The 20008-nt window shown below is 46.0% G+C and overlaps 1 protein-coding gene across 1 annotated transcript in view; it reads left to right on the top strand.

Annotated features, from left to right (window-relative positions):
- Positions 1 to 16315, top strand: part of cand1 (cullin-associated and neddylation-dissociated 1) — a 28071-nt gene extending 11756 nt beyond the window's left edge. Inside the window, exons 6-15 of the mRNA XM_048234706.1 lie at positions 3174 to 3279; positions 5327 to 5472; positions 8527 to 8819; positions 9930 to 10071; positions 10988 to 12481; positions 12721 to 12816; positions 12925 to 13094; positions 13435 to 13599; positions 13825 to 13932; positions 14422 to 16315. Coding sequence (XP_048090663.1) covers positions 3174 to 3279; positions 5327 to 5472; positions 8527 to 8819; positions 9930 to 10071; positions 10988 to 12481; positions 12721 to 12816; positions 12925 to 13094; positions 13435 to 13599; positions 13825 to 13932; positions 14422 to 14646 — 2945 coding nt within the window. The 3' untranslated portion in view covers positions 14647 to 16315. The remainder of the gene's footprint in view (positions 1 to 3173; positions 3280 to 5326; positions 5473 to 8526; positions 8820 to 9929; positions 10072 to 10987; positions 12482 to 12720; positions 12817 to 12924; positions 13095 to 13434; positions 13600 to 13824; positions 13933 to 14421) is intronic.
- The last annotated feature ends 3693 nt before the right edge of the window (positions 16316 to 20008 follow it).

Raw genomic sequence — 20008 nt, 5'->3', positions numbered from 1 at the left:
TCTGGCAGCACCCAGAGGGACCTTATTACGGCAACAGTGGATAAACTATGGCCTGCTCTGCTCCTTCTGGAGCGGTGTCACACTAAAATATGCAGGAGGGGAAAAAGAGTCACCTCCATTTTTTTTTTCCACCTCTTAGTCCTGTTTATATTCTGAGGAAGTGGAAAAGTGTGTGTGTGTGTGTGTGTGCAGGTAGCGGTTTCAGAGCAATGCAAATGATCTCGGCATGTAATTGAGGTGCAGCGTGGCCCTGAGAAATGTCCCCAGCCGTGCCGAACCCTACAACACAAGCAAATCACAATTACTGCCTCCCGGCTGTAAAATGTCTGTCATCTCACTTGGACGACTCCGCCGTGATCTAATTTATCACAAAGTCGGGATGGGGTAATTTTGCCAGTGATGGTGGGGGGATAGTGTGCCAAGACAACTTTTGAGGTGTTTCTTTAGATAATGGTTCGGCCCCTAACATCAAACACCCCCATTAGTTGCAAGAGTGGTACAATCTGGAATCCTTTCATTTCGGTGTTCAAATTGGGGTGGCTGAGGGTCAGAATGAATCTTGATTACATGAGGTGGTGAGATTTGCACAGACCAATATATTTCTGTGTGTGTGTGTCCCTCATTCATATCTCATGGAAGCTTTCCCTTGTTTTTAAGATAGTTACTGCTCCTGTGTTGTCAGCGTCTAGGAATGACCTTTAAGATCATTGCTGTCAGCAGTATTCATTGTAGCTAGACAGCTATATATCCCTTTGGCCTTTTAAGAGAAAAATACTCACCCATACGATTAAACATGGATTACCCCCCTGTGTGAGTGTGTGTGAATACGGCACACGACGCTGGTTTTTGTGAAACCGGTGAGGTTTTGTTAACGGTTACGCCTTGCATGTACACGACGCCGGCAGTTTAGGAGACTGAAACCGATAGCTTTTGAAACCGGCTTCGAAGTGGGAACTTTTGAAACCGCCCGGCTAACTTTTAGCCCGTGTAGGCGCCTGTAGGTCTGGCCGGACAACTTTATGGCGACATAGCCCCACCTCTCAACTCAGCCACGGCACTTTCGACCTGACATGTTGCTTGTCAAAACAAACCAAACCATTTATTTATCATATTAAAATGTTTTCTTTCCCCTGTCATGATTTATGTGCACAATGTAGCCTATCAGCCTTTAGTGGCTAAGTTAGAAGCACCGTTAAGCTTAACTTAGTTAAACATTAGCTTACTGCATGTTAGTGTTTTCTCCAGTGGTGCTCAGACCTAATGCAATCGTAGGCTAAGCATTTGAAATTTCACATAGCAGTCACATACCTTGAAAATGAACTTTATTAGTTTAACAGTTGAATTGAAAACCGAATTGTCTGTAGTCTCCTTATTTCATGCGACTGCTTAACCAGAGCACTTATTAGACATTCTCTGGCTTAACAAACTGTTTCAACAATGTTTTTTTCTTCTCTGCGATTCACCTTGAAATTATCGTGAAGCTTCTGCACAGCGGCGCCATCGACTGGTCTGGCATATGCACTACAGCACATTTAGCCGGTTACACCTCTGTGTGTACACGCGAGGTTTTTTCTTGCCGGAGTCGTTAAAGGTGTGAAAGCGGTAAGAGAAAATCCACCCGGCGGTGTCGTGTAAACGGCCTCTAAATGGCGTGCTATCTGGATGCTGTCATCGCCTGTAACTTTGTCATCTGATGGGGCACTTGCAACAGGCGCCGAGTGCTGTGCAGTTAGAGCTCGAAACTACAAGTAGTTTAGAGTTGATGGAACACCACACACACACTTTTATTTACACACACACACACACACACACACACACGCACATACACGTACACACACACACACATATATACGCACACACACATGCACACACACATACGCTGACACACACACACACACACACACACATACACGTTCACACACACACACACACACGATATCCACATCATCAGGCAATTACTGCCTGCTTTTGATGCTCCCGAAGACGGCCGCGATTAAGATGTGTGAGATTACTGCAGCCTTCTTCTTGCTATCTCCCTCCTCTCTCTCTTTTCTTCTCCTCTCCCTCTGTCCCTCTCTTCCTCTCAATTCATCCCATTTGCTGCTTTAATTAAGAGCTTTTTGTCATCTTCTAAAATCTCTTTCATGATGAAGCAGAAAGCTGTCTCTTAAATTGAGTCATGCTCAGAAGCCATTTGTTATTCTGCCAGAGTTGCTGAGCTTTTCCTTTTGAGGTTAAAGAGTTCCACCTCCTCTGGCACACTCCTCCTGCCTAGGGGAGCATTTAATTTAAATAAATAAATGAATAATCTTTTTAAAATGTATATACATACATACACACACACACACACCATCCCTACCCTAACACACACTTACATAACAGCAATGATGGTGAACATTGTCCATGTGTGTGTTGTGTGTGTGTGTGGGGATATCATGATCCATGTTTAGTGGCTAGTGTGGACATAAAAGTGTGGAAACAAAAATATTTATTTGTTAATATTGTAATTGTGAAACAAAAGACGAACATTTATGGACACGTGCCAAGTAAGATGGTGTACATTAGGGCTGCAACTAACGATTATTTTCATAGTTGATTAATCTGCTGATTATTTTCTCGATTACGGTAATTGATTAGTTGTTTGGTTGATGAAATGTTAGAAAATAGTAAAAAAAATGTTGATCGTTGAAGATTATGTCTTCAAATGTCTTATTTTGTCCACACACCAAAGATATTTAGTTCACTGTCATAAAGGAGTAAGTAAGTTAAAAATATTCAAGTGACACAAAAATCGACATCAAAATGTTTGGTGATTTACTGTAATAGTTGACAACTATTTGATTAATCGAATAATTGTTGCAGCCCAAGTGTGTGTTGTTAGTGTTATTATGTGTGTACCGGTATGTGTATTTTGTTTAGGTTGGTTTTCAATGTGTGACATTTTAGCCTTTATATATATATATATATATATATATATATATATATATATATATATATATATATATATATATATATATATATACAGACACCATGACAGTTATATGGGTATACTGTATATGTGTGTAAAAGCATCATACATGTGACGTGTAACTATATGCATGCGGAATGTGCGTGTCGTTGCACAGTGTGTCTGTGTACTGAGATGGCGCATGTGTGTGTTGCTTCACCTCCAGGCGAGTACCTGGAGAAGATCATCCCGTTGGTGGTGAAGTTCTGTAACGTGGATGACGATGAGCTGAGGGAGTACTGCATCCAGGCCTTTGAGTCGTTCGTCAGGAGGTGTGTCTCCTCCCTCACCCACCATCTCTGACTGCCCACCCCCACACTCTGTCAACCCCTGTTCACCTCTTTATGATTGGAAACGGCACTTGATGCTGCATCATCTCTCTTACCCCTCAGGAACACACACACACACACACACACACACACACACACACACACACACACACACCATTAATGCTGACTATCAATTCCTGTGTAAGACGGACAGGCATGTGATCTGAGAGATCAAGTCCTCGCTTTTCTCACCACAGATCCATAAACCATTTCAGGATGGCTTATTAGCTGATATAGGTCTTTGATGAAGAGTTGCATGTGGCGCTAGTCTGGCTAATTCAAAGGTGGAATAAAGGCCATTGAGTGTATCTCGACAAAATATGACGTAAAAGCGAGTCGATTTCGGTCTGCTTGGGTGTCACAGAGCACAATGTTTTAAACGGTGCAGACGTAGTGCAGAATGATTGGGATGTCAACTCAAAGTTCTAGAGTAGTTCAAGTTGCCTTGGTCACGGTGTGTGTCTGTCTACTTTTGTTTCGCGATGACAAGTAACGTTAATGTTGTTATAGAAACTAGTAGAGGTTCTATTCGACAATGTGTCGCTTCCACTGGACTATGAAAGCCCACAGCTCCACATCTGTTGGCAGCAATTCGTTTTAGTCGAGCGACACTAGCCGCCAGGACTATAAATTGACTGAGACAGGGCTTCCCTTTGAATAGGCTTACTGTAGTGTCCAGACTCTCATAGGTCAGTGGGGAGTTAAGAGTGCAGTGGAGTAGTCTTCAGCTCACATAAACAGAACTGTTTGGTTTCTGTTGAGACGAGTTTCACAGATAAACATTCATAAGGTCTCCAGTGGCCTTTACAGCTGACCTCAGTGACCTGATGGCATTTTGCCTGCAGGCTGCTCTGAAAATGATGCTGATATAGTGTCTTGCACAAGCATCTACACGGGTATTATGATAGGCAGTTTTCATTGAATATGTGTTCAGATTGTGTTGCGTGCCTGGTTATGGTCACCTAGTATCTTGAGTAGTTCCCTTTACCCAGAGCTGTGTGTTGTCAGTCTCCTGTTCCACCCCTGCTGTAATGAGCCTGTATTGATAGCATCAGGTAGCATTAGTGCTGTTGATTAGCCACGGTGACTTTGCTGGAGAGCAGCAGGGAGACGAGCTAAAACACATAACACACACACCAGGGGCCTTAGAGCAGGATTAAGATGGTTCCCTGTGGAGACATACAGACTCGCAAGCAAGCCAAAACACAGTTTGGAGGGTTTGAGCAAAATGAGGGTTCCAATGGAGGTTACCTTGAGTGGGTTTTATGAAACTCTAAACACACACACACACACACACACAGTTTCTCTCTTGGGTTTTTGTCTAACGCCCCTTCCATGCTGAGTGTTTATAAATGAATTCTTTAATCTTTAAATCTTTTATTTGCACATTTAATCAAATAAGTGCACGCTTCTCCGGCAGAAAATAGGGTGAGGCAGGGAGGGGTAGAAGAGTACCACAGCTTGAAGATTATGAGCAGTTATGGATTTTTGGTGCAGTGTGAGGAGATGCAGAGATGAGGACACACACACACAAACACACACACACACACACACACCAGTTGTTTCCCCCCTCTGTTGTACACATTGTAATGACTTTGTATGTTCTCGTTATTAGTCTCTCTCTCTCTCTTCTCATCTCATTTTCAGTTCAAACATACTTTATTAGCTTTACTGTGGCGCAATACAATTGCTTGAGCAGTTGGAGATTAACAATAGAAAAGGTCCATAACAAAGTGCTTTTGTAAACAAGTAATTTGTAAATAATTGTCAAAGTAATTATTAGAATGTAGACAGGAGTGGGAATCAATATCACAAAGATAAGCTTGTTGTTGTTGTTGTTGTTGCTGTTGTTATTGTGGTGGTCTTTCTCTCACTCTTGTTCCTCTGCTATTTCCATCTTTCTCCTTTTCTCTTTCCCTCTCTCACTCCATCCATCTTCATCTCTCTCTCTCTCTCTCTCTCTCTCTCTCTCTCTCTCTCTCTCTCTCAGGTGTCCAAAGGAAGTGTACCCACATGTGCCCACGGTTATCAGCATCTGTCTGAAGTACCTGACCTATGACCCCAACTATAACTACGATGACGACGATGAGGATGAGAATGCCATGGATGCCGACGGAAACGATGAAGATTACCAAGGTATGACGTCTCATTACGCTTGATAATAATTTGCATGTACAAACAACAGGGCGTTCATATTACATTACGGAGTGTTTTGAGTTTCAACGAAAAGCGTCACTGGTCTAGTCAGGATGCCTCTAAACCGCTACGAGCTTTAAACCTTTTAGAGCTTCAAGATTCAGCTTGTTGAGTGTCTCAAAGGCCTATCCAAACAAGTCCACACACACACACACACACACACACACACACACACACACACACACACACACAGCGCAGAGCAGAGCACACTGGTGATCACGGGGTTCTCTGTGCTCTACTGTAGGTCCTGCTGTGTCCAGTCTGTGCTCTGCTAGTCTAGAGGAGTACGCCTGGATTCAGGGGGAATTAGGGCGGGGGGAATGTCTCTGATTTGGAACAAAGCTTTTTTCTATAGCCAATCGCAAAGAGGTGGCAGACCTTGTGAGTATGCACATGTACTGGGTGTTTCATGAAAATACCACCGTTTGCCTTTGTAGCCATCTATGATTAGCCTTTGCTTAGGCAAATGAGACATAACTTCTGCAGAGGTTTAAAGCAACTGTTGTTACCAACTACGAACGTTTGTATCGGCAGGTATTTCGCACTGGTTTTATGGACTTTTGCCCATGAACACAACGGAAGTGAGATCAGTGAGTGGGCGTCTCTGAAAGTAGCTGTTTTCCGGTTGTGAAGGTTTTGGCCCAGAAGTTCGTTCAGCATGATGCGAACCTCTGGGTACTCAGATTAGTGCTCTCTCTGGCACTGCTGATGGGAGACGTGCGGGCAGATGAACTACCTACTGACCTTGTTCATAGTTCTCTCCATTTCACTTGCTCAGTGCAATTTCCTGATATTTAATCTCTGTTTCTTTCTCTCTCTCTCTCTCTCTCTCTCTCTCTCTCTCTCTCTCTCTCTCTCTCTCTCTCTCTCTCTCTCTCTCTCTCTCTCTCTCTTTCTATCTCTTTCTCTCTCTCTCTCTCTCTCTTTCTTTCTATCTCTCTCTCTGTCTGTCTCTCTCCCTCTCTGTCTATCTACGGGATTGATTTTGCTGTTGTGGCGCTGTCACAGGCATGGGCTAATTGCTATGGTGGAGCTCTATGGCCGGCTGAGTTGTGCTTAAGACGTCTTGGTCTTTCATGGGCCTCTTATGGTGTCAGTGAATCGGTGGCTCTGCTAATGGACTCCACACACACACACCACCACCCCCCACCCTCTCTCCCTCCCTCCCCCTTCATTTCTACTCCATGGAGCAGAGAGCTGTGGAGACTGACATGCTGTTGCTTTTAAGAGAGAATGAAGATCTCCCCCACCCCCACACACACACACACACACACACACACACACACACACACACACACACACACGGATAGACCACACATACACAAACTCACTCCTTGACAGCGTCCGTCCTTTTTATTCTTGGCGGTCTGAGGAACACTTTTGTTCTTTTTCTGTCGGGGCACGTATGGGGACGGAGAGCGCTTTTGTCCAAACGGCACGCGGCGTCTAGTGCACGCTGGCGCCACATGCTGGTCTCTTATTGTAGGTCGGGGGCACCCTCAGTGGCGTCCCTGGCACAGTTGTCGTCCTCCTCCTCCATTACATGTCTAAATCTCACCACATCTTCCCGTGCTGCTGGTCTTCAATAATTCATCCTCTCAGCACGCCTCAGTGTAAACAGGACGGTCTGTGTGTCTGTGTGTCTGTGTGTCTGTGTGTCTGTGTGTCTGTGTGTGCACGCCCATATGAGAGAGAGAGAGCTTGTGTGTGATGTGTCCACCAGGGGTTTTGTGTGTGTGTGTGTGTGTGTGTGTGTGTGTGTGTGTGAGGTGTCTGTCTCAGCACTCGAGGAGTTTTCCTGGTGTGTGTGTGTGTGTGTGTGTGTTTGCATGCATTTCCCATTTCCCTCGCCATAGCTTTCAGACTGAGATGGAATCCTAGGCTTATTTGATCTCTGTGTTGCTCTCTGTGTGTTTGTGCGTCAGTTTTTTATCCCCCTTAGCGCACACGTGACTCTGTGTGTGTGTGTACTGTACATGAGCTTGAGCTTGTCATTTCATCATTGTTTCCCCCTTAGTGCACACAGGACTGTGTGTGTGTGTGTGTGTGTACATGAGCTTGAGCTTGTCATTTCATCATTTCAAAGGGTTTCAGACCCTCTTTACCCACCACTCAGACTCTGGAGTCTGGAGTGTTTACAACTCAATAGCTACAGTTCTTTCATTTTAAGAAATGCATGACCACATCCATAGCCCATGGAGAAATTTGGTGAACAGACACACACACAGACAGACACACACAGACACACACACAGACACGCACAGGTTTAGGCAGCGCCGCCATTTTAAAGCTTCTCTTAATTAGAACTCAATGGGATTGGACAGGGAAAAGGCCCTACTGAATTGAAGCCGCCACTCTGCTGCTGTTAGCGCATTGCCTGTTACGCTAATGATCAAAGACTCACTCAAACACGTTTCCCCCCCCAAACACACTGATTTTTTTTAGGCCTGAAGGCACCCGTCGGGCCAACACTGAACAACAACATCAGCCGCAGCAACAGAATTCTAATCATCCGCATTGAGCCCCACGAGAGTGGTTATTGACTGTTCTTTAGCACGGTAATGTTGGAGCTTGGGAGCACTCTGAGAATGGCTCTCTGTTTCCCCTTCTCTCGTCCTGTTCTCTTAGAAAGCCAGCCTGATTTATAAGACTATAAGTATTGCCACTGTTGATATTGTGTATCGTTATGGGTATCAATATGTAGAATGTGTGTGTTTGTGGATTTGGACGTGTGTGTGTGTGTGGAAGGGGCTGAGGTTGCAATCTGTTATGCTGTATCTGAGTTGGTTGTTGGTAATAACCCACTGTTCACTGGACATGTATTCATTTCTCTCTAGGACGTAGGAGTGTGTGTGTTCGTATATGGTCCTTATACCCAGCATGCTCTTCCTCCGAGAGCTTGAGCTAGGTGTGTGTGTGTGTGTGTTGAATTTCCTTTGCTGGTTGACATACCCCTACCGACCCTCTCCTCCTTTCTCTTCCTGTTCTAAACAGGAAGTGATGACGAGTACAGCGATGATGACGACATGAGCTGGAAGGTGCGTCGGGCGGCGGCCAAGTGCCTGGACGCGGTGGTGAGCACGCGGCACGAGATGCTGCCCGAGTTCTACCGCTCGGTGTCGCCGGCGCTCATCGCCCGCTTCAAGGAGCGCGAGGAGAACGTGAAGGCCGACGTGTTCCACGCCTACCTCTCGCTGCTCAAGCAGACGCGGCCAGCCCAGAGCTGGCTGTGTGACCCCGACGCCATGGAGCAGGGAGAGACCCCGCTCACCATGCTGCAGAGCCAGGTACACACACACACACACACACACACACACACACACACACACACACACACCATGGAGCAGGGAGAGACCCCGCTCACCATGCTGCAGAGCCAGGTACACACACACACACACACCCATGGAGCAGGGAGAGACCCCGCTCACCATGCTGCAGAACCAAGTGGGGGTTCACAACACACACATGCATGGAAGCACGCATACACACACCATGCACACCACTTTTACTTTTGTGTAGCAGCATATTGGAGACCTGCTCGAAACAATAATGCCATACGATGCATAACCGATATTCGTTCTGCCACTATGCTTATTTCAGTCTTGCACAGATGACTTCAAAAACATAAAGTTTACAAGATTAATGGACCTGTGTTGAATCTACACAGCCTACTCTCACACAAATGGTTCTCCATTGAGAAACTAAACCAGAGCAAGGGGCACACACTTGGTGGCTAGCGTGTTCCTGTAGCTCGGCACTTATTACTGTAGCTCGGCACTTCACTGGAGTTGAAGGAAAAGTAAACAAAACTACATGGAGGAAGTGATGTCACACTCTTCGAAGAGCCCCGTCACTTTTTCTGTCGGGAAAACGGTGTAATTGAGTGGTATTGTTTCCAGCAGGTACCCAAAATGCTGCCAAAGTGGCTGGGGCATCTCCTATGCTAATTTAGTCAGACTCGTCTGTCATGCCAGCTACAGCTGGATACTTCTCCACAAGACGGATTTTTACCTTGACAAGAAATATCATGACATTTTTGTATGGCCAGATCTTGTGGCACGAGATCTTGTCACACCCCTACTAGTAGCAACCTATATCTGTCCTCTGTCAAATACAATTGCATTTTCAATTGCAAAACAGGAATTATTATTATTATTATTATTATTATTATTATTATTATTATTATTAGTGGGACGCACGTATTTAGGACAGCTTTTATTTGAAGTTTTACGGTACATGAGCTAATTTCATATAAATGTACCTATATGAAAGTAGATTCAATTGGAAGATGTCATGGACATCCATATACTGGTTTCCCCTGGATTAGATAGGTTGATGTGTGTGTGTGTGTGTGTGTGTGTGTGTCCAAGTATTGATGTGTGTGTGTGTGTGTGTAGGTGCCCATGATCGTGAAGGCCTTGCACAAACAGCTGAAGGAGAAGAGTGTGAAGACTCGCCAGTGCTGCTTCAACATGCTGACTGAGCTCGTCAATGTGCTACCCGGAGCGCTCACGCAACACATCCCTGTGCTGGTCCCAGGTACACACACACACACACACCTCGCTCACTCTGTCTCTCTCGCTCTCATGCATAAAGGCGCTTGCTGACTTTCTCCAATAAGCTTGTCAGTTGACAGCATACAGCGCTCACTCAGAACATACCTTCTGCTTCAGGGCATTGCCTCCATCTCTCACTCACACACACACACACACACACACACACACACACACACAGTGTCAAGCTCCAGCCTACTCTTCATGTCTGCTCCATCAACCCTTTCGTCTGCACTAGCGCGAGGTAAAGGAGTCTCTCTGTTTTTTCTCACCATGAAAATCTCCGTCTGTCTGTGCCTGTCAAAAATGACTCGGATGCCTCCAAGGAGGAGCAGTGACCTTTAAAACATTCCACAGAGGACCTGGAGCGCTGTGCAGTTGCATAAGCTGTCTGATGAGCTTCTGTGAGACTCCCCAGGTGGAACAGGTCCTGACAGTCCCAAGCTTTGTTATCCTTGTGTAGCACATACAGGATCTGACTAGCAGGGCTGACTGTCCTAAAGCAACAGTTTTGGCAAACCATGAAACAACATCTTCAATAAAACTTAAGAGAGATATTAGAATTAAATATATCATAAGACTCCTTGTCATCTTTTGACACTGCAGTTGAATTATGCTCAGTTCATTTGTTTCATTTTCGCTCTGTTCATGTTATTTATGGAGAAGCCAAAACAATTGAAGAGCCCAGTCTGAATCCTCGCCAAAGCCTGTGTTGAATAATGATTAGCTGTAATCTTACTTATTGACCGTGTTTAATGTTTGGCATATATTAAATGGAGCTTTTAATTAGATTTTCTTTTATCGCTATGCAGCCCCTAAATGGTTATTGAAGGGCCCTCAAAACATGAAGCAGTTAGTTAACATTCTCAAACTTCTCTTTTTCTCCCTTTCCCCCCTCCTAGGAATCATCTTCTCCCTCAACGACAAGTCCAGCTCGTCCAACCTGAAGATCGACGCGCTGTCCTGCCTGTACGTGATCCTGTGCAACCACCAGCCGCACGTCTTCCACCCGCATGTCCAGGCTCTGGTGCCCCCAGTGGTGGCGTGCGTGGGCGACCCCTTCTACAAGATCACCTCGGAGGCTCTGCTGGTCACCCAGCAGCTGGTCAAGGTCATCCGGCCGCTGGAGACGCCGGACGCCTTCGACGCCACGCCGTACATCGGCGACCTGTTCGCCTGCACCATCAAGCGGCTCAAGGCGGCCGACATCGACCAGGAGGTGAAGGAGCGCGCCATCTCGTGCATGGGTCAGATCATCTGTAACCTGGGCGACAGTCTCGGCGCCGACCTGCCCGGCACGCTGCTCATCTTCCTGGAGCGTCTGAAGAACGAGATCACGCGGCTGACCACGGTCAAGGCGCTGACGCTGATCGCCGGCTCGCCTCTGCACATCGACCTGCGTCCCGTGCTGGCCGAGGCCGTGCCCATCCTGGCATCGTTCCTGCGCAAGAACCAGCGGGCGCTCAAGCTGGGCACCCTGGCCGCGCTGGACATCCTGGTGCAGAGCTACAGCGACAGCGTGACGCCGGCCATGATCGACGCCGTCCTGGCCGAGCTGCCGGCGCTCATCAGCGAGAGCGACATGCACGTCTCGCAGATGGCCATCAACTTCCTGACCACCCTCGCGCGCGTCCACCCCGAGGCGCTGGCCAAGATCAGCGGCGCCATCCTGGCCGAGCTCATGGCGCTGGTGCGCTCTCCGCTCCTCCAGGGCGGCGCTCTGGCCGCCATGCTGGACTTCTTCCAGGCGCTGGTGGGCACCGGCACGGCCAGCCTGGGCTACATGGACCTGCTGCGCATGCTCACGGGCCCCGTGTACGCGCAGAGCTCCGCGCTCGCCCACAAGCAGTCCTACTACTCCATCGCCAAGTGCGTGGCCGCCCTGACCCGTGCCTGCCCCAAGGAGGGCCCCGCCGTGGTGGGTCAGTTCATCCAGGATGTCAAGAACTCGCGCTCGACCGACTCGATCCGTCTGCTGGCGCTGCTGGCGCTGGGCGAGGTGGGCCACCACCTGGACCTCAGCGGCCAGCCCGAGCTCAAGGCCGTCATCCTGGACGCGTTCGGCTCGACCAGCGAGGAGGTCAAGTCGGCGGCGTCGTACGCGCTGGGGAGCATCGCCGTGGGCAACCTGCCCGAGTACCTGCCCTTCGTGCTGCAGGAGATCACCGGTCAGCCCAAGCGTCAGTACCTGCTGCTGCACTCGCTGAAGGAGATCATCAGCTCGGCGGCGGTGGCGGGCTTGAGGCCGTACGTGGAGAGTGTCTGGTCACTGCTGCTCACGCACTGCGAGTGCACTGAAGAGGGCACGCGCAATGTGGTGGCAGAGTGCCTGGGCAAGCTCACACTCATCGACCCCGAGACGCTGCTGCCGCGCCTGAAGGGCTACCTGCTGTCCGGTGAGTCTCCTCACACACACACACACACACACAAACACTACTGAAACATGTAAAGTGGAGATCAAAAGCTGTTTTGACTGTAAACAAAAATGTATTTGTTTTCAAAATTTTTATCTGGACTTGAATTTGTGTCAACAAAAAGCCACATACTGGACCTTTAAACTATTAAATGTGCTATTTTTTCAGACTATTAATACTGTATCAATGAAACAGTGAGCAACCGTGCATCTCTTTTTCAGGATCCTCATATGCTAGAAGTTCTGTCGTGACAGCCGTCAAGTTCACCATCTCAGATCACCCACAGACCATCGACCCCCTACTGAAAAACTGCATAGGTATCTGTTATTCACCTATTTAATCTCTTATCCAATGCACTATACTACCTCTACCAGATATGAATACACCTTCCTACTCCTCAAAGATGGTTTTGTTTTGTAATGAAGGTGACTTCTTGAAGACTTTGGAAGACCCGGATCTTAACGTGCGAAGGGTTGCTCTAGTGACGTTCAACTCGGCCGCTCACAATAAGCCGTCACTGATCCGAGACCTGTTGGACACAGTGCTGCCCCACCTGTACAATGAAACCAAAGTGCGCAAGGAGCTCATCAGAGAGGTAAAACCGAACACATACACACACACACAGAATTACAAACAATCACAAGCATTTTACATTTAAATGTAACATAAAATGCTAAAATGTAGCAAAAACACGCTCAGTAGTTTGGTTTAATTTGTTACACACTGCATCAGCAAAGTCACCTAAACACTGTGTATCAATGGCAGAATCTTGTCTGTTATTTACTGTGGTTCACACGTATACTTATACATCAGCTCCATTTCTGTCTTTCTGGTGATGACTTGGCTTAAAAAAAACAGGCATAAAAAAAATGTATACTTTTTTTTTTTTTTCTTAATCTTAAATCTGCCCAACACACTTGCCCTTTGTGACTCAGGTGGAGATGGGTCCGTTCAAGCACACCGTGGACGATGGGCTGGACATCAGAAAGGCGGCGTTCGAGTGTATGTACACACTGCTGGACAGTTGCCTGGACCGACTGGACATCTTCGAGTTCCTCAATCACGTGGAGGACGGGCTCAAGGACCATTACGACATCAAGGTGGGAAGCTGACTGGACACCCTTTTAGCATGTCTTTGCATAGTGTATGTATGGTGTGCGTGAGTGCGTGCGTGTGTGTGTGTGTTGTGATTCAGGTTGTGTACAGTGTTTGTGTATGTTTGGTCTAGTAAGTATTTCTGTTAATGAGTGTGGTGAGTGAGTAAGTTTTGTTTGGGATACCTTCAAGTGTGTGTGTGTGTGTGTGTGTGTGTGCGCTTTCTCCAGATGCTGACGTTCCTGATGCTGGCAAGGCTGTCCTCCCTGTGTCCCAGTGCTGTGCTGCAGAGGCTCGACAGACTGGTGGAGCCACTCCGAGCCACCTGCACCACCAAGGTACACACACACACACACACACAGCATGTGTTAACACGTACAGTGCACCAAAGTAAATTTTATTCCCAATTACATTGTCAGCACAGAAGGGTAATGCACATACACATACCTTCCCATACATACACACGCACACACACTGGCAAACACGCACAAATAGGACCCGTTTGGACATGCTGGCACAATACTTGATGATTAGTTGTCATGGTGTAACCGAAACAAGCACAATACTTGGTTCCTTGAAAAGGACCTCCATTCTGACCACTCTGTTCTTTTCCTCCATTCTGACCACTCTGTTCTTTTCCTCTATTCTGACCGCTCTGTGTTCTTTTCCTCCATTCTGACCACTCTGTTCTTTTCCTCCATTCTGACCACTCTGTTCTTTTCCTCCATTCTGACCGCTCTGTGTTCTTTTCCTCCATTTTGACCACTCTATATCTTCTTTTCCTCTTTTCCTCGTCGGTCTCCATCCCCCCCTCTCCCTGTCCCCAGGTGAAGGCGAACTCAGTCAAGCAGGAGTTTGAGAAGCAGGATGAGCTGAAGCGCTCGGCGATGCGGGCAGTGGCGGCCCTGCTGACCATCCCCGAGGCGGAGAAGAGCCCGCTGATGAGCGAGTTCCAGTCGCAGATCAGCGCCAACCCGGAACTCGCCGCCATCTTCGACAGCATCCAGCGCGACTCCACCTCCGCCAACATGGAGTCCATGGACACCAGCTAAGCACCCAAAAAACCCACATGGAGCAAAAAAAAAAAGAAAGTAAAGAAACACCACACCATACAGCGATGGTGTTAATGATGGTGACGAAGACAAAACTGACTTAATGAAATATGAAATCACCCCCCCCCCCATGACAACGATGCGCTCTTCTTTTTCTTCGTCCTTGTCGTTTTCCCCACAAGATTAAATTGCATTTAAGAGAAGAAAAAAAAAGACAGAACTTGAAAGAAATACAACCTCCATGAAAGGAGAAGCCTTTTATTGTTCCATGCATTGCACTGATTCAGCCGTTACAGGAGGAAACAAGAAAAATAAGAAAAAGAAAAAAAAGTAGAAAAAAAAGACTAAAAATAAATAAACAAAACACCTGAAAATACAAAAAGCTCCTCACCAAGCTTCTCAAAGCCTTTCTAGTTTTTTTTGTCTTATTGCTTTGTGAACAATGGAGGAAGACCACAAACGACTCGGCCGTTCATCGTTCCTTTCCACTGCTTCCATTTCTCCCCTCGCTTATTTTCCCAACAGTTTGGGTCCATCTTTTTATTTTTCTTTGACCAGTAACTTCCAAAAAGGACCAAGAAGCCCCCACCCCCAGCCTGCAGTAGTGGCTGTTGGAGGAGCTTGAGTCGGGCTGGTTGTACATACCCTGGAGGTGGGGGACGGATTGAGAAAGGCCCAGTAGAGGATTGGTGCCTTTTGGACTGGGAACTTATTTCACCTGTGTGGATTCAGACCAGACTTAGGAGACCTCATGCGCAATGTTTGTTCATTTCCAGGCACCAAGATAGCAGGACCATGTGGTGTTTTTGTTGTTTTGTTTGTTTGTTTCTTAACACGGAGTATTCCTTTCCGCATTCCGCTACATTGACCACCTTGATCTGTTGATTTGGTTTTGTTTTGTTGCCATGTTTTATGCCAGACCAGATAGATTTAGAGTTATTTTTTCTTTAAAATCTTTGCATTGTCACCCACCAGTCATATTGATTTCATTTGTCTTGCATACTCCCAACCAAGAGTGTGTGTATCAGAGCAAGTTTATGTGTGAGCGAGCCAGTGAATTGTGGTCAGCGATGTTAAATGACCCCCCATTCTTCTTTTTTTATTTTTTCTCTCTCCTGAATGCTATGGTTGTTGCGCAGTGGTCGCATCTGTGTAATCTGGGAAGGTAAAAGCACTTAATATGAAAACTTCTGGATACTTGTAAACCAGGACTTTTGCCCAGGCTCCAGCAACAAGAGCAGCAATTTGATATTGATTACATGACTGGGCCCTTGAAACCTACCATAGGACCTGAGCTGTACGTATGTGAAGCAAGTGATTTACAGCTTTTTTTTCCCCCTCTTTTTTTTATTTTGTCTCTCATCCACTGTTAGAGGTTCTGCAACTGTTCTGTTTCAGTGCTGAACTGTTTTGGGGGAAAAAAAAATACTTCAACTGCATCGACCAATTCCTTCATCTATTTTCCTCTGGATAATATTCCTCTTTCTTTTTGGTCTCCCTTTCTGCATTCCTCTGCCTCTCCTCTAGGGGGAGCCATCTGTATCCACCAACTTTAAATCACTTTAGATAAGAACTTTGATGGTTTGCAAAACACGTTTTTGAGGACTTCTGTTTGTTGGGAAATAAAGAAAAAAATAAGAGAAAAATAAAAACAAAAATGCGAAAAAAAGACTGTTTCTTGCACCTGATGGATGGCACAGTCATTCCTGTTACTGTGAAGAGAGGCTCAACAGAGAAGGGGCAACATTGCTACCGGCAGCAACCTCCTGGCACCCTGTTCGGGGCTGTGTGTGTGTGTGTGTGTGTGTGTGTGTGTGTGTGTGTCTGTGTGTGCGTGCTTGCGTGTAATCAGTTGATATGTATGTATGTGTGTGTGTGTGCGTGCGCGTTTGTGTATCCTACTCGTAGGTGCTGGGTGGCTTCTATCTGCTCCACCTGGGAGATTTGCTGAAATAAAAGGTCCATTTCTGCCTGCGTTCAACTTCTCATTTATGTTCTTTGTCTTACACATAAACACCAAATAGAATGCACATTGCAGATGAAAGTTCCTGCACATCATAACAGTTAGTTGGCCAGATGAGTCAAATTGAACCATTAAAGGTGCCATGTGTAATGTCCGCCAAAAAATCAATTCATACTCCACATTCCATAAAAGATGGGGGCAGTATACCTCCAGAAAGTGAGTTGGTCTACCCTAGAGTAACAACCAAGACACGTGTATTGCAGTTTGGCTGGTGGTTATGTTGCCCGCATACCGCCTCCCATGGCCGAAACTGGTATTATGACACCTGTCGGGCTGTGGCTAGTAATTTAGCATGCTAATTCAGGTTGATATCTCTGCAGCACTATACCTTGTCATTTTTTAAATGACATCATCGCCCTAATTTCTTCTCATTCTTTTGATGTGTGTAGCTAATTTTTTGGATATTTTTACCTCAATTCTTACACATGGCACCTTTTAAATATCTATTAAAACATGTAAAAGTTTTTTTTTTTTTACTTTTATTAGTAAAGTAGTAGGCTGATGTGACTATGGAAGTAAAGCTTGTTTCTGTCACATTTTTGTGTGTGTCGTAAAGCAGGACAGTCTAATACATACACAATGACTTTTCTAAATGTATTAATCTGTTGCATGTCTTTCAGGCTCTTCCTGACCTGGGTCATTTCCCGGTCACACCCCATCTCTCTCTCCGACATACACACACTTCCGATCCCACCCATCTCTCTCTTGCTTCCTGTCACTTTCCTCACTGACCTCAATAAAGGGGTGATATACCTAGAAATAAAATAATAATTGTCGTGTAGTACTTCAGGATCAAATAATTCCTTAAATCCATTGTTCATCAGTTGAGCTAGAAAGACAAGAAAATAAGCTACAGGTCTCCGAAGTGGTCAGCTGAAGTGACAGTCTTTTTATTGCCCTTCGTCGGCCGACTGCACCCCTGTAAATGTCAGACTAGTCAGTTTCTGTTTGCCTTTGAGCCAAACTGATGAAAACAACCTTCACTGGGGAGGGACACACACTACACAACCTTCACTGGGGAAGGACACACAAAACAACCTTCACTGGGTAGAGACACACACTACACAACCTTCACTGGGGAGGGACACTACACAAGCACAACCTTCACTGGGGAAGGAGACACACAACAACCTTCACTGGGTAGGGACACACACTACACAACCTTCACTGGGGAGGGACACACACTACACAAGCACAACCTTCACTGGGGAAGGACACACAAAACAACCTTCACTGGGTAGGGACACAAACTACACAACCTTCACTGGGGAGGGACACACTACACAAGCACAACCTTCACTGGGGAAGGACACACACAACAACCTTCACTGGGTAGGGACACACACTACACAAGCACAAGCTGCTCAATACTGACATGAAATGTTTGCTCTCTGTCCCCATACATTCGGTCATCCCTGTGTGCTGTACTGGTAGGTCTCTTTAGAATCTGCCATTTGGTAACATCTGCCAAATGGTTAAAATATAAGCTTCCCCTGCGAGTTTGTATTTGTGTGTGTGTGTGTGTGCATGCTTGTGTGTATGTAATGCATGCATACAAACATACAGCAGAGCAAACGTCTGTTACAAAAATGTAAAATAAATATCGCTCAAGATGGTCTAGCTTAAATAATAGAAAGGTTTGTATGCGTCTGTGAACATTCCAGCTGTGAAATCAGCTTGAATAGGTTGTTTGTTCAAATGTCCTTAAGATACCAAGATAAAGACTTTCTAGTTTGATGTAGCACAATGCAAAATGCTTATTGTAACATCTGCGTTTTGGCTTGTTCTGTGTTGCAAACACCTGACAGCTGGAATCGATGGCAGTTCTCCCATGTCCACAACTAGGCCTACAGTATGAAGAGACATATTGAAGCTGACATCCCTATGTACCCTGAAAGGACAAGGTAACACGGCAAATAAGACTTGACTATTAATCAGTGGAGAACTATGAGCTGCACAGTAAAGGTCACTGAATTTATCAATAAATGCTGAAAAGGCCAGACCAATTTGTATTTTTGGCCAAGCAGCAGATACAATGTAAGAGGACGAAGGATTGGGCATTCTGCTGCAGAAAGCTACAGCATCTTACGGGAGGGTATGCCTGGATTTGCTCGGCGAAGTGAACTAAATTGGTACATTTGTCGCAGTTTAATGAAAACGGCTCCTGTGATTCTTGCTAATGAGTCACGGTAATTATGTTAGCGGCTAATTTGCGCAGTTGTAGGCCTAATTTACCTGGAGGTTTAGGATGGCACCGGTGATCATTAGTTCAGACAGGCCTGCGGTGAAAACCTGAGCCTTCAATATGTTCGTGTTCTTGTTGCCAGCATAGAGGCCTAAATAGCCATTAACTCTTTTTCTTGCATGTGTTTGAAGGGGTCAGCCCTGTTCCCAGCGCAATGGTCCGACAGCCCTATATTCCTACATTTCTAAGGTTAGGGTTAGAGTTAAGCCTGAGGTGTGGGTTGGTGTTAGGGTTAGGGAATATAGTTATGAGCTGTGTTCCATGCCATTTTACCACACCAGTATTTGGGCAATGTCAACATTTCAAACAGCTTTTGGACAACACTTGGGATCTAGATGCAGAAACAGACAGTGCTGCTTATAACATCTCAACAGGGATATTTCTGTTCTTGTTTTATGACTGAAGTTTGGCGCATTGTTGGTAATCCCTACTCCCAGGTGAACCTGTGTTTGGACTAATCCCAAAACCCAGAGACACCCAGAGAGGGTAATAGACCAATTTCACAGTGTCCAGGTGTCCAGCCTAATTAATGTTAATACCTTAATTGGCAGGGTAAAACGTCTTCCTGTTTCTGTCTTTCCTGTGGACTTTTCTTTTCCACAGGAAGTTGATTTACACAGCGGCCCCATTTTGTGAAATGGGCTAATTATTACCATGGGTGGAATGTGTTGGATGGTGTTTGGCAGGTCCATGAGAAAGGATCCCACAAAGAAATCAGTATTCACCAAAGATTCTAGAACAGAGCTCTGTTCTAGAATCTTTGGTATTCACACCAGATGGTAACCTAGGCTAGCCTAGCCAGCTATGCTAACCACAAGGCTCAAATTATCCAGTCTCCCTCTGGTTTCCTCATACACACACACGTTTGCCTGAAGGCAAGGTGGCCCTTTTCCTCCTTCCACCTGACTGACAGCCATTATAGAAAACTGTTTTAATGTCTTGGTTAGGACTGTGGCTTAGCACTAAGCTTGCCAATAACACAGCACTCATAGCCTCCCTCATAGCTCTTAATGCACAAGTGAGCTGGCTTCTCATTAACAGATTGTTGCACAAACGAAGAAGCATTTCTGTGCGGGAGGCCGAAGTGTGTGTGT

This window comes from Alosa alosa, chromosome 23, assembly GCF_017589495.1.
Source record: "Alosa alosa isolate M-15738 ecotype Scorff River chromosome 23, AALO_Geno_1.1, whole genome shotgun sequence".
Classification (NCBI taxonomy): domain Eukaryota; kingdom Metazoa; phylum Chordata; class Actinopteri; order Clupeiformes; family Clupeidae; genus Alosa; species Alosa alosa.
The sequence above is the reverse complement of the archived record's forward strand: the minus strand, read 5'-3'. Positions and strand labels throughout refer to the sequence as shown.